At 35.7% G+C, this 14761-nt stretch overlaps 1 protein-coding gene across 3 annotated transcripts in view; it reads right to left on the minus strand.

Annotated features, from left to right (window-relative positions):
• The window catches only part of TRDN (triadin), a 222549-nt gene that overhangs the window by 196897 nt on the left and 10891 nt on the right, over positions 1-14761 (minus strand). For 2 of the 3 annotated variants that reach the window (XM_041469828.1, XM_041469827.1), the window contains exon 1: positions 6734-6810. The exons of the other annotated variant lie outside the window; for it this stretch is intronic. In XM_041469828.1, the coding sequence (XP_041325762.1) occupies positions 6734-6782 (49 nt within the window). In that variant the 5' untranslated portion in view covers positions 6783-6810. Of the gene's footprint in view, positions 1-6733; positions 6811-14761 lie in introns of those variants that run through there. 3 annotated transcript variants of the gene reach the window in all.

The raw sequence follows: 14761 nt of genomic DNA on the forward strand, positions 1-14761 counted from the left end.
GGCCAAACATGCAGATACTGAGCAACCAACAGAGTGCAGAATATTTTGGAAGAGAAAGAGAAAGAGCACTGCAGCTGGTCAAAACCATTTGATCTCCTCCAAATATTGCTAAAGGATGCAATTAAAGTGGATTTAAAACCATTTTCTATGGAAGATCTGTAGCCCTGGCAAACTTCAACAGGTTAGAAACTCAGCCTGATCCACTAACACGGATCATGATTTCTACTGGACATACATGGAAATATACAGGCAAGACTTTTTCTAACACAGAGAAGGAGACAGAAACAGGGAAAGGCAACTTAAATAGGCAAATTGAACTTAGCTTTGAAAGCTCCTCTATCTCACTGCTATCAGCACCAGATTGTGAGTAGGACAGTACAAGCCAAAAATGGGTGATGGGTAGCTAGTGTAGGTCTTCTGAGCATGGACAAGCTTCTACAAGCGCTTGAGCAGAAATGTGAACATTTTAAGAAAACCTATGTTATTTAGAGATGCAACAGAAATCTTCTGTTGAAATTACTGACATTCAGCAATTTCTTCTCTTTTGTATCAAATTATATCTCTTTATATATGAATGAACAAAGGCCATTAGAATATCTAAATTGAAAAACAAATAAATGGAGTTTCGCAACTGATGCCAAAATTTACATACTTTTAAATTCATTACACAATGTACCAGTGTTTCTTTACTGTTTATATAATTAAAGTGTAAAGTCAAAAACCTCTCAACACCCCTGTATATTCACAACTTCTCAGACTTTAAGGTAGTTTTTCTGCAGACTTGAGGCTTAGAAAGCTGTGTCTGGGACTGTATATGAGAGAACATATGCACATTTATCAGTGACTGATAGTTATAAAAATGTAATAATCTTTATGAAATGTGGAAAACAGAGCCGGAGATTATGCAGCAACCAATTCTACATGACAAAAGAAATAGAATAGAGGTTATAGAATATGGAGAAGATGGCCTATAAAAATTAGCTGAATTATTGGATTCAGAAAAGGCACTTATAATTATTATGGTGGTTGGTGCTGTGTATGTTTTTAATTTCCTTTTCTGTTATTATATCTGTATTGGTTTTATTTTTGATCAATACAGAACATCTGATAATTTCAGGAAGTAGATAGTATTAATCTTTCTATTCATTGTCCAAGAAATTATGTGCACCAATCTTTTCATTTCATTGATTTCAATAAGCAGCTTTTAAAAGAAAAGATACATTCTATCAAGCCATTTCATTATCAACTCCAAAGAAACTGTGTCCTTCATACAGTATCAGTAAATAATACTAATATCACTACTATGGGGTGAAAACTAGAAACTCTTAGTTCTGTATACTAACATGGGAAATATATTTAGGGATTGTAAAAATTGCGGTTACTTAGGGTACTGTGGTGGGTTGACCCTGGCTGAATGCCAGGTGCTCCCCAAAGCTGTAATACTCCTTTCCTTTGCTGGCCAGGGGATAGAAAATGTAAGAAAAGGCTCATGAGTTGAGAGAGGAACAGTAAGAAATCAGGCACCAGTTATCACCATGGGTAAAACAGACTGAACTTAGGGAAATTAGTTGAATCAATCAGACTAGGTAATTAGGAATATAATCTAAATCTTTCAGCCACTCTCTTAATTTCACTTCAAATTTTCTCTGCATCCTCCCTGCAGAGGTGCAGGGGGAGAGGGAATGGGAGTTGTGGTCAGTCGGTTCATTACATGTTCCATTTGCTGCATTTTTTCCTCAGGGGGAGGACTCACACTCTTCCCCTTCTCCAGCATGGAGTTTCTCCCATAGGAGACAATCCTCCAGGAACTTCTCCAACTTAAGGACTTCCCGTGGGCTGAAGTTCTTCACAAACTGCTCTAGGGTGGGTCCCTTCTCTGGGGTGAGCCCTTCAGGAAAAGGCTGCTCCAACACTGATTCCCCAGACGGTGGCGTTTCTGCCAGGAGCCTGCTCCAGCATGGGATTCCCATGGGCTCACAGCCTCCTGTGGGATCACACCTGCTCTGGTGTGGAGTCCTCCAGGGGCTGCAGGTGAATATCTGCTCCCCTGCAGGACTGCAGGGAGCCAGCCTGCCTTACCATGGGCTGCGCCTTGGGCTGCAGGTGTCTGAGGCACCTTCTCCTTCATTGACCTTGCAGTCTGCAGAGCTGTTCCTCTCACTTATACTCTCTCCTCTCTCTGGCTGAAGTTTTTTTTTTTATTTCTCCCCTTCCTAAATCTTTTATCTCAGAGGTGGTACTCTCGGCATGACGGGATCAGTCTTTGCCAGTGGTGGGTCCATCTTGGGGCCATAAGTATTGGGTCTGTCAAACATGGGGGAAGCTTCTGGCGACTTCATCCAGGAGCCAGCTCTGTATCCTCCCTCACTATCAAAATTTTCTCATGAAAACCCAGTACAGATACAGTACACTACCACGGGCTATGTGGAAAAAAGTAAAGGAGCTTAGTAGAAAATAACTAATATTAACTAGAAAACCTCCATAACTGTATGAGCAGAAAATTATTTTCCAGTGATGTACAACCAGGTTGTAGTGGGGACTGGACAACTACATGTAAGGAATAAGAACTTTTGAATATGAGGATACAATCTCTGACTCAGGAATTTTCTTTATTTCATGTCCCTGAATACTGAGCAAGTATATTGGCAGGGCAGAGTCTAAGCATTTAAAGCAAAACTTTTTCCTCAACACTGGCTGCTGAAAAAGACAAGATACTTTCAAACATTTATTTTTCATCTGCAAAAATTATTTGAATACAGGTATCTGATTTTTTTTTCCCCTGAGGACAGCTGCAAAGATTGCCTTAAAAAAACTTTTGTGTATATAAAGTTGTGTGTATTGTGTATTGGTTGTACCTCATGTAAGAAGTTGACATATGTGGTTAACTCTTTGCCATGCAGATTCAAATGATAGATTTGGATGTTTGCTGTACAAAAGGAGTCAGAATTCCCTGAAGGAAATCTGGACTTCACCTTCCTACTGATCAAGGAGAGAAATTCAAGCAGTAGCAATAGAGGATGGTTTGTCTAGAAAGTCTCAGAGAAGTGAATGGGGTAGTAGGGAAGAAATTCTGGGAAGCACAGATGGAAAAATCAATTTGTTCTAGCAACCAGTGTAACTGATAAAAAAGATCACTTGAAGATTTTGGAAAGGAAAAAGTATACATAACTGCAAAAAGGTCTCTTTGCTCCAATCAGATTTCTCCTGCAGGGAAGAAATTTAATTTTTCAGGAATGCATCACTTGGTTCTGTTGAAGAAATACTTGCTATTGCTTGTTCTGGAATAGGCCACGGTATGAAATGTAGAATTAGATAAATTAGATATGAAGATCTAGCTTTTTGTGTAGATCTCTTGAAGCAATCTGAGAACTTCAAGTAGGGGAAGTGAAAACCAGTTTCAGCCAGACCCAAATGACACTGTGCTTTAAAATAGAATCAGCCATAAAATAAGTTAACTCCCTCTCAGCTGATATACTTCTAACTTTTGTCTTCAGAGGGCCTGGTTAGGTCAGCAGATATCTGAAGGATTTAGGTGCCCACATCCCATTGAAAGTTCATAAAAAATGAACCCTAAATCACACTAAAAGTTGAACTTCAGAGATTTGGAGCTGAATTTTCATCTTTCCTTACATGTTTGAATTTCATACTGTAGTAGAGCATTGGTTGACACTTCAAATTAAGCAGAATAAATTTTGTCTTATAACTTAGCAAGGAAGTGTAAAAATTTCTTCACTCCAAAATTGCTTCTAAAGAACATTAGGCTGATATGAGCTTTAACCTTCTGCTCTGTGGGATTGTTTCCTGTGTGCATAGGCATTTCAGAAAGCTTTTACATTATTCTGATTATTCCAGTACCCTAGACAAGAAGGCATTAGCAATAATTAAAAGATCTTCTGTGCTGTTAGTCTTATATGACTGATTGCATTGTGAACCTATCTGCAATAATTCATACCTGAAATTATTTTAGAAATAATAGTAAGGGAAGACCTGAGGACCAGGTTTAAAAGATGACATTTCATTTGAAAATTTTACAGATTTTAATTACGACTGTATCACTTTTTGCAATAATTTCTTGAGACCTTAGCAGACCATAGGAAGGAATAATAATAAAAATAGGATAAATTATTTCATAAAATCAAAACTAGAGGATGTGCTGTTATAATAACAAGAGAAATGTACTTTACTGTAGTTTAAAATAGATACTAAGATATGGAAAAGGGACACTGAGCTTTTTCCTTCCCAAAAGGCAGCAGATTTCACCTTTTCATGATCTGAAAGTTGGAAAATTACATTTTTCTCTTTTAAGTATCTCTTCAGTTTGATACATTTTTTACACTGTCTTATGATTCTTTAAAAAATCAAATATTTCATTTCTAGCTTTTCAGTATGCAGATGAGATAAGAATGCAACTAAATTCTGAACACACAATCCTAAACTAGCAGCAGCCTGAAAAATCCATTATTTTTTTGGTTCCACATCTGAATTTTTTTAATGGATCGGTAGAAATACCTTCCTTTCTTTGGAAATAAATTGGTGCTCTGAAACAGTAAAAAGTTTTACCTTCCTGTTCATCTTAGCAATCTGACATTTCAGAAAGAGATGCCAAAGGGATATTTAGACACACTTCTGAGTTGATATAAGCTGGGAGGTACATCTTATCTTTTAAAATGTCAAAATGAAAGTTGAAGAAAAACGATTGCCATTTATCTCTAAATAGCAGTAGACCTTCTGAAGCAACAGCACTGTGTGCAGTCCCCTTGTTATTAGATTTTGGAAACTCAACTCTACACATCCTTGAAATATTCAGAAAGGATTAGAAAAAAACCATTGACTTATTTTTTATTGTTGAAAAAAATTAATCTGTTCTCATCTGTAAAATGATGACAGTCCTAATAAATAATGAAACTTACTAGAATAAATAATACGTTCCACACACTTATCTTCATTCTGGACAAGTTTACCAGTATAAAGAAACTCTATAAAGACAATTCCAGATCTGTGCTTCCTCTGATGGAACTACTATATGATTATTTGCTTGATTTCTTTTATTCCAAGCTAACATGACCGTGAAGGTTGGACCAATTTTATATGTCTTAATGTACTGGCATTTACAGACTCTGAAAACAAAAGTAGTTCTAACAATAATTTACTATACTCTCTGCAAGTTATGGTGCAAGTCTGATAAGCCTTTCATATGGAGCTACCCAGGCACTACAGCACTCAAATATGGACTTCAGCACATGCATAGTTTGAATATATATACTCATAAGGCATATTGAGAAAACTTGCAGGTCATTTACCAGAACATAAAGGTATTTTTGGCAAACATCAGAAATTGCAACAGTAAGTTATATGGTATGTATATATGCATACAGAGAGATAGACAGAGAGAGAGAGAGAGAAAACTTTGTCAAAAATTGGAGCAAAAATTTCTCATCTCACAGAACGGGAAAACCAAAATAAGTGCTTGTGGCAAGTTAGCCATCTATGTCACTGTTAGATCTCACCTGCAAATGGCAATTTGCGACTACATTATAGGTCATCCTGTCAGTGAGAGAGAAAACTGAAAGCAAGCTGCTGAAGAAAACTTATGTTGCTTACAAAGTATAATCAATTTCCCAAGAGACAGTAGTTAGCTATAGTAAACAGATGAACCAAGGTCTATCTTCTGTCAGGAAGTTATTTTCAGATAAATGCAGGAGTACTCCATCAGAATAGCTAAAGGCACACCCACTACATAGGTACCTAAAATACTAGGGAAATAAGGTTTTCTGAGACTTGATTTTAAAGTGATTTTCTTATCCTATTCCTATCCCATTTTATATCCTAAAATATAAACCCAAAATGATTTCTGATATGCTCTTTGTATTCAGTGTAAGAAAAGAATTCTAGGAAGCAGTAGCATTCATAGAAATGGTTCATCTAAAGACTTCGGGTTTGGGTTGGTTTATTTTTTTTTCTTTTCTTCTCTTTTTGGTCTGAAAAAATCCTTTGGAAAATATTCTCTCAATTTCAGGACACAAGAGGGATCTTAAACTGACACAGAGGAATAGGATTCAGCATTTAGGTAAAAATTAATGGTGTGTTTCATAATTTTGTTTTTGCAATAACAATTCCTAAAATTGTAATTTGAAGTGGAAGTTTATCCTTGATAGATTAAATTAATAATATCATTCGTCTCTAATCTTTATTTGGAAAAAGGCATGATCTCTAAGGGCAGCTGAGACATGTAGGATATGCTGTCACAGTGAGAACAGTTGATCTTTGTTGAGGGTTCATATTCACAACACACCTGTCATCTAACATGTATTCTGAAATCCTCAAGAGCTGAGAAATCCTTACACTATTTTACAAAGATTTATTTAATAGAATCTTATGCCAGATGATCACATCTTAGGAGAAAATTTTATTTCAAATCAATATTAAGTAATCTGGAAAAACTGGATATTTTTGAGACTGTTGAGACCCATTCCTGAACCAGCTGCCATCATTTAGCCATATTTTAATACTCAGGATTATAATCCAAACAAATTTTGGAATGCGTGAAAAACTTTTCAGTGTAATTTAATTAGAAAAATCACTACAAAAATATTAATGTACAAAATATTAATGTACAAGTACAGAGCCCTAGGTACATTTTATTTTCTCTTTTTCTCCCTATGCAGATATTTTTGTGGAACCTCATGTACACACTGAAAAAACCCAAGAAAATTTAGGATTCTTTGAAGGCTACCTGAGGAAAAAACCAAAAGTCCTTCAGTAACTGCATCCATTCTCTGCATCCTTTCTTCTGCCAGCCCAAATCAATCAACACCTCTCTGCAGAACGAGGTCATGATTAGGTTTTAGAAATTGTTAGCAACATCCGAGTTTTAGCCGCAAGTAAATTAACAACAAATGAGTCTATCAATGAATCTGTCTTGTACCCATACCTAAGTCCAGAGAACATATAATATTGCTAATTTTCACACTGTTACATTCCAAAAAAGAAAAAAAAAAAAAGAAAAAGAGAGAATTCCTTAGAAACATAGTGAATAGCCTAAAGGCTCTTCAACTCTAAAGGTTGGTTTAGGGACTCGTGTCTGTGACCTGGATATCAGGTCCCAAACCCGTTTATTATAGAGATAGAGATTTACCATTTGAATCTTCCTATCACACCTCTTCAGACCTCTGCAGAGTAGACAAAATGTTATAATACAGATTTCAACAGATCACACAAATTTGAAATTTGGTTCTGTAACTTCTCCCAGTGATAAACACAAGAAGTGATTACCTGGCTATATTATCTGGCTCCAGAAATTGAGCCAATATTTATAATACTTCCTGGAAATATTTCCCATTAGGAAGTGAGATATTCATGTGGCACTTAAAATGAAATTTTAAATTACAGGAAAATCTGGGTTAAAATCTATACACAAGTACAGTTCCCCACCTCTCCACTCCTACTTGGCAAAAGAAACTATGGAATGCAAATTCAGCTTTTGGGTGTCTGTTATGAAGTTTTCCTGCAAAAATAAGTACTTGAAAAGGAACACTTTGATGTGTGCACCTAAAAAGGCTATTTGTGTAATTTCCAGACTGTGAGTGAAGTTCCGATTTCTATGTCAACTCTAACTTGAAATGCCATCTAAGTTGTATGATAGCCATGGGAATATGCATGGAGTATATAAAGAAATTAAGTCTATTAAAGTACTTTTTTTTTGGTGCATATTATAGGGTAGGATATTCTCTTTGCTTAGTCTTTCCTGGTGTATGATAATGGTTTTATAAAATTTTTGTGACTTATAGAGAAAGAATTGGCAGTTATCAACTGATTATTCAAGGTTTTCCTGTTTCCTACAAAAGATGTTAATTCATTTTTCCATCTGACAGAGTAGATAAAATCCCAAATTATTTTTTTTCAAGTATATATGCCATAACATTCAGTATTATTAATCTTCATATAAAGAAATGAAAAAAAAAAGATTTTTTCACTAAGCAAAAAATTCTGAATAGTACTACAGAACAAATTCCTAATGTTGTGAATATATAAATTTTTCAGTATAAATTTGTTGAACTATAAAATTTTTAAAAATAGCTTTTTCTTTATTTGTTTGAAAATGTAAATTTTATCCATATAAAAGGTATAATCAAGGAGGATATTTTTAGTATGGGCTTTAGGCCTCAGGAGAAAAATTTAGATCCATGGTTTAGTTGTTAAGTGTCTGAGAGAAGAGCCATCTTAATTTTGAAAATTATTCACATGAAAGTTTTACTTGTAGGCTAACAGTCCTTTAATTTTATTAAGAGTCTTTATTCAGTGACAGATAATATAAAAATATTCTCTCAATGAAAAGATTCCTAAAGCAAAAGATGAGTTATTTTAAAAATCAATCCATATAGACTATGTCCAAAATATTTCTTTACCTTACTTACATTAAGCTTCTAAACCTAACCCAAACCAGGACGAATACATTAATTACATGCTTATGTGAAGTACAAATTATTGTCTACTGAGAGAAATATTTGTAAAATTATCTTAGTATAAGGTTCCAAATTCTAGAAAAGAAATTCAAACTACACATTCTTGTGCAGAGTATAGAATCAGAGAATCCTTTATGTTGGAAAAGGCCTTTAAGATTATCCAGAACCCAGCAAATAAGTCTGAGGACTTCCATGGCCATCACTAGACTGTGTTCCTCAGTGCCACATCTTTTAAAGTCCTCCAGAAATGGTGACTCCACCATTTCTCTGGGCAACCTGTCCTACTACTTAACCTCTCTTTCCATGAAGATATGTTTTCCTAATATCCAACATAAATCTCATCTGGCAAAGCTTAAGGCTATTTTCTCTCATCCCATTGCTTGTTGCTTGGGAGAAGAGACCAAACCCCACCTGGCTACTGCCTCCTTTCAGGTGGTTGTAATGAGCAATAAGGTCTCCCCTGAGCCTCCTTTTCTCCAGGCTAAATAACCCCAAGTTCCCTCAGATGCTTCTCATATGGCTTGTGCTCTAGAGTCTTCAACAGCATAGCATGTTGCAAATTTATCAATAATTTTAATTGACTTTCATTACACTTTTCTAGTCAGCATTGGAATAAAAATGAAAAAAAAAACCTGTTGGAATGTCTGAGCTCCTCTTTCTGGACAACTGTCTTCCCTATGTATGGATGGGGAATCCATTTCCTTATATTTTTGGAATGTGAATTTTTCTGAAGTTCATAGCTTTCACAATTCCTGTGTCTGCTTTATAATGTTAGACACAGGGTTCAACCTAATTTGGCAGTGGAAGACTAAATAACATGTAAGAAGACTTTAGCAGAGCAGTCCTCAGAACTCAGTGATACATATTAGAAGAGAAGAAAACATTACCATTTGTTTTAATGACATGATCAGACCTGAAATCTTTCATAATGTTAAAGCCTTGCCTCAGCACAGTTCAAAAGATTTTATTTCAAGTTAAAAAAAACAAAAGCCACCATCTTGAGGATGCCCTTCAATGTTATTATTGCTAACTGGAACTGAAAGTGAGCTACACCAAGGAAAAAATTTGACCTGGTTGGAATGATAGTTTCCTTATTACCTCCCATGGATTCTAAATCAACTAATCTTTAGCATCTGCTGCAAACATGCAAAGTCATCACAAAACCATTCAGCCATGCTTCACGAGCTGTAACACCTCCCCACATTCTCTGCAGAGCAGATCCATACAGCTCCAGTATTCCTAGCCCACAGTTACAGCAGGTGCTGCAAAGTTTCCACCCAGCTTGAGCGCCTTGCGTGAGCATCAGACACTTGCAGGACCTCTATAATGTTCCTGGCATCTTGCCTTGACCTTCATTATTTTGTGCTTTGCTCTCTCACTGTTGGTGCTATAGGGGAAGACAAGAACAAAGTTGCATACCTATGTGAAGTTCAATCATGAAAAGGTTATCTATGCATGTTTGTCCTAATTTTGTCCCAATGGTCTCCATCCAGCAGAAAATCCCTTTTTTTCATACAGATGAGATAGAGATGGTAGGTGGTATTGTTTCCCAAACAACCTGTGCTGTGGTCACAAGTTTTCTAATTATGCTCCAACATGTCCATATAAACACAATGTTCCCTTATTAATTAATCTTCACATAGTTTCACATCATATTCAAATTGTGGAACTGTATTTTGCATATTTTTATAGATCTTCAAATCTGGATTTAGTTGCCTCTAGTCTTCTAATATTTATCTTCCCTCCAGTTCACATTCCTTGCAAGGCCATATTATTTTCATTCTGAAAAAAAAGAAGCAATGGGAATCTCCTAAATTCTAGCTTACTGCTCCTCTACACTAAACATAACACAGGCCTCCCAAGAGTGTATTTGTCTTCTTCAGGTTTTTTTGTTTTGTTGGTTTTTTTTTTAATGCTTTTTCTACACATTCAGCATATGTATAAAGTTCCTTGAACATTTCCTGCTTAGATTTTAACAATACCTAAGCTACTGCTACTTTCTAATTTCAGAAAACTTTCAAGCAATTGTCTGATATTTCTTTAGTATTAGTACAGTGGTTTCAACTCATAACTTTGCCAGTAAAATGAAAAGACATAGAGATGTCCTCTGCAGCAGAAGTTGATGGTCCTTTCTAAATTTTTAATAAAGCTTTTGAGAGTGACTTAGTTATTCTGCCTACATGTTTGCAAGATTTTGCTGGCTGTTGTATTCTAGTCAAAGGCCTATTCGTTATCTAACCTTTCTTTATTAATTTCCTTTTCTATTATATCAATAGAATGCAGCTTCAGCTGTAATAATGTAAGTGCTAATAAATAAAAAATGCATACTTTTACATCTATTGAAAATTAACCCTTACTTTACAGTCAATATTTCAGCCTTACAGCTTACATTTACTGTATTCTTATGGTCATGTAACTGGTAATCTTCCTCTCACTAACACAATCCCTGCCCCCAGAGCTGCAACACATTCACAATGTTATTAAACTCTTATGGTGGAGGACAAGAAAACACACAAGATGTATCTAATATAATTGAATGAGTAAAAATGAGTAGCAGTCGCAATATGAAATGAAGGAAGGCCTTAAGACATTGTAGAAATTATTTTTCTGGGTTTGGTTTGTGGTTTTTTTGTTTGGTGGGTTTTGGGGTTGTTTTGTTTGTTTGTTTGTTTGGTTTGTTTCTTTGTTTGTTTGGCTTGGGGGTTTTTGTTTGTTTAAGACAGTGCTTTATTTAGACCTTAGGCCAAGTGTTATGTAGGAAGTGTGGAATAAACTCTACAGGATGATCTTAAAGAACTTACATTCTGCACAGCATCCTGTGCACTCCTCAGAACCTGAACAGGCAGGGTACTTCTGACAGGTAAGTGGAGAAAAGCGTTTTTACATCACTGGAGATTGTGACAGTAAGATATCAGTCTCACATAGAGCTGAGCCTGATCAGCAGTCCAGATCAACAGTTTGTTTTTATTCATCTTGCTGAACAGGGCAGGAGCAGCATTAGTTCTTAAGGGACATCCATGAGATATGTGTTACAAGAGAGAACTGTAACATTTTTGCTGACCACAAATAGTCATGCATAGGTTAGGTGGTCTTCACTCCATTTGCAATTGTTCAGACCTGGAGCACTACAACATGAAAAATCTCTTTGGTATTTATTCTTCAGAGGGTGCTATTCCCTACTAAACCACTACACAAATGGACATAGAAGACCATTAGACCATAGACCATTAGACTTCAAGGGCTTGATAAAGTCAACATTCCCATGATCGAGTACTGAAAATGTTGATAACAAGTCTGAATGTATAAAAAAAGTGTAAGATCTATTTGTCATGGAGAAATATTGGCATGATTTGTATAATTTCTGTATTTCTGTCCAAACTGATCCTCCACTTCACATCACCTTTAGTCAGAAACTACTGTTTTCAGAAGGAAGTATAGATTAAAAAGAATTAGAGTGCTGAAGCATTTGCAGATTCATATAGAGGCTATTTTGTCAGGTAACTTTTATATGGAATAAATTCTGATGGTATCTTCAGAAGCATACAAGCCATTAAAATGATATTTGTGCAAGAGATCCACAGAAAATTAATAGTCTGAATGTTTGGAAGTTCACGTTATTAGTATCTATGTCTGAAAAAAGTCTTCATTAAATTCTGGTTATAAAATAATCGAAGAATAAAATAATTTACTATTTCCTTATCTTCCCTCTTCATGGCCCTGGCATTTAAGTTGTAAAGCTAAAACAAAAGTTATATTTCTTCAATCAAAAGTAAATCAGAAAGGTACTAAATGTTAATAAAATGCTCAAAATATGTGCTTTTTCACATCGAATACATACTGTTCTTTTTCAGCTGATGAGACACCACTACAGTTCTAGTTCTATTCAAAGTGATTCAATCATTGTGAGAATAAAAGGTAATATTTCTACATTTGATGTGGCGGGAAACCTTGATTCTTTCAATTAAAATAATGAAAGTCATAAAAGAAGAGGAAAAATTGAAAGCCAACATAGACAGTCCTGACTGTGGCTGAAAACAGGTGAATCTTTTCCAAAACAAAATTCAGAGTTTTAGCAAATTTCATGCAGACAACATTCATTAAAGGCCTATGTAAATGCATCTACTTTTTGAAGACTTATATAATTAGGCAAAGTGAAATTATTCTCTACAAAGCCTTAAAGACAACAAGGATTTTGTTATTAGTAATAGCAACAAAGGCTGTTTCAAAGGCATTGACTGGAAATATTCAATGAGTTGGCAAATGTAAAAGAGTTTACAGTAAACACCAAAAGTGGAATAAAAATGGGACCAAGAGAGGAAAAAGCTTTGAATGTTATCTTCAAGAACTGGAGTATAGAGAATGCATTCTGTAAAAGCTGAATATATTAGCTGAGTTTTCATTTACACTAACTTGAACCAGTTCAATCTATGGGAAGGTGGGTGTCACTTGTATATTCCTTAGAGACAACTGAAAAAAAGAAAATTGTTTTAGCGAGGAAACTACTCAGACAGCTACTATATAAAAATACACTTTCAAAAAACCCTGAAGTTTCTGAATTTTACAATATGCTTCTACAACCTAAACTTTAAGACTGGGTGCAGTTCTTCAGTGAAGATCACAAAGTCTGAATATTTTAACACCTACATTTCTCTGTCTGCAGAATACACAGCATATTCTGATTTAAAGTGTGTTAAAGTAACTCATGCTTATTTTATATTTACTTAATTAAAGTATACCCTAAAAGAGAAGGGGCTTTGGTATTGCTTTCTTGAGAAGGGAAGAGAAGAGAAGAGAAGAGAAGAGAAGAGAAGAGAAGAGAGCATGGTGTAAGACCAGGACTTCACAAGCTTTTCTAAACACTCAATTTTTTAGCACGCATTACATATTCTCTCTGTTTTGATACCTACTATTGTACAAAAGAAGAAAACCTATTGTTGTTTTTTGGGTTTGTTGTTTGCTGGGCTTTTTTGCAGATCGGAGATTGATTTCCATATTACATAGCAAACTACAAGCTGTTCACCAGGCAACTGAGAAAATGAGTAGTCAGGGTGGAAAGAAAATCCAGAGAATATTTTAAATACTTACAAGATTTTATTTCACTATTTCATTCTAATCTTTAACATAGGAGCGTAATATTAATCATAAATATTTTTATGTCCGGTGTGCCCACAAGACTCAGAATTCAAACTTTTGCATAATTTTTTTGTAGACATTGTACAGGACAAGAGGAAAGGTCTCCCTTCCTGCTTATTTGCACAAACACAGAAAAACAGGGAGATATGGAATTGGCTAAATTTAGGTTTCTGGGCTAGAAAACAGACACATTTTAAGGTGTTTTTTTGTTCTTAGTTAAATAACTTCACCTGAAGAACAGCTGCTTCCTCCAGTGGGACAAGACCGACACTGGAATTGCTCCAGTGCAACCAATGTACATCTGTTTTCAAAAGAAGATGTAATTCATATCTGCCTACCTGGGCATTTTCAGGGGAAGATGGAGCATCTGGAAGTTAAAATTGTTTCACATTTGAAAAATGCCAAGAATATGTAAATAGCTTGATGAAAGAACAGAGGGGAAAGTGGCAGAGTCTGCAGATACAAGGAATCAATGACTACAACTTCGTGATATTTGCAAATAAATATTCTGCATTCACAGCTCCAAGTGTCTCATTACTACAGAGAGATCAAAGGAGAGGGTTACTCAAAATTTTATATAAGGTTTGCAATACCTAAGACAAATTTCTGCTTTGCTGAAAAAATATTTCAGAATATGAAGATTTCTGATATTTGAGAATAAACTTAAAAACACTGTAATTACAAGAACTAAGAAGTACTGTGCTGCCTGTTCTGCTTGAAGTAGCACTGATTTGAGGTAGCAGAACTAAGATTTAATAGACAGGATGATTAATGGGAGTACAAAAGTTGGGGAAAGTGAGGCATGAAGGTGGGTTTGAGAGGTGTGTGCCTGTGGGGAGCACCAGCTCAGCTGCCTGCTTCCTTGCACCTGGGGACATGGGAGCACCACAGCCATCCAGCTCTGGAAGGAGAGGAATCCCATTGCAAATGGTTTGGCAGCGGGTAGTGAGGAATCTCATTGCCACTGTAGGACACGAGACAACACGATGCAGACACACTGTTGCTCTCAAGGCAGGAAAAAAAAGGAAGTTTATTTTCTGACTCCAACATTTATAGATTTTCAAAGGTGACAGTGGATTGGAGGGTGAAAGCGCCACCTCTCCAAGGATACTGGGTAAACCAACAGTCTATCAAGTTTCTCCTCTATAAAAGAATGCAAAATAATA

The sequence above is a fragment of the Pyrgilauda ruficollis genome, unplaced genomic scaffold (assembly GCF_017590135.1).
Source record: "Pyrgilauda ruficollis isolate IOZ18807 unplaced genomic scaffold, ASM1759013v1 scaffold24, whole genome shotgun sequence".
Lineage (NCBI taxonomy): Eukaryota > Metazoa > Chordata > Aves > Passeriformes > Passeridae > Pyrgilauda > Pyrgilauda ruficollis.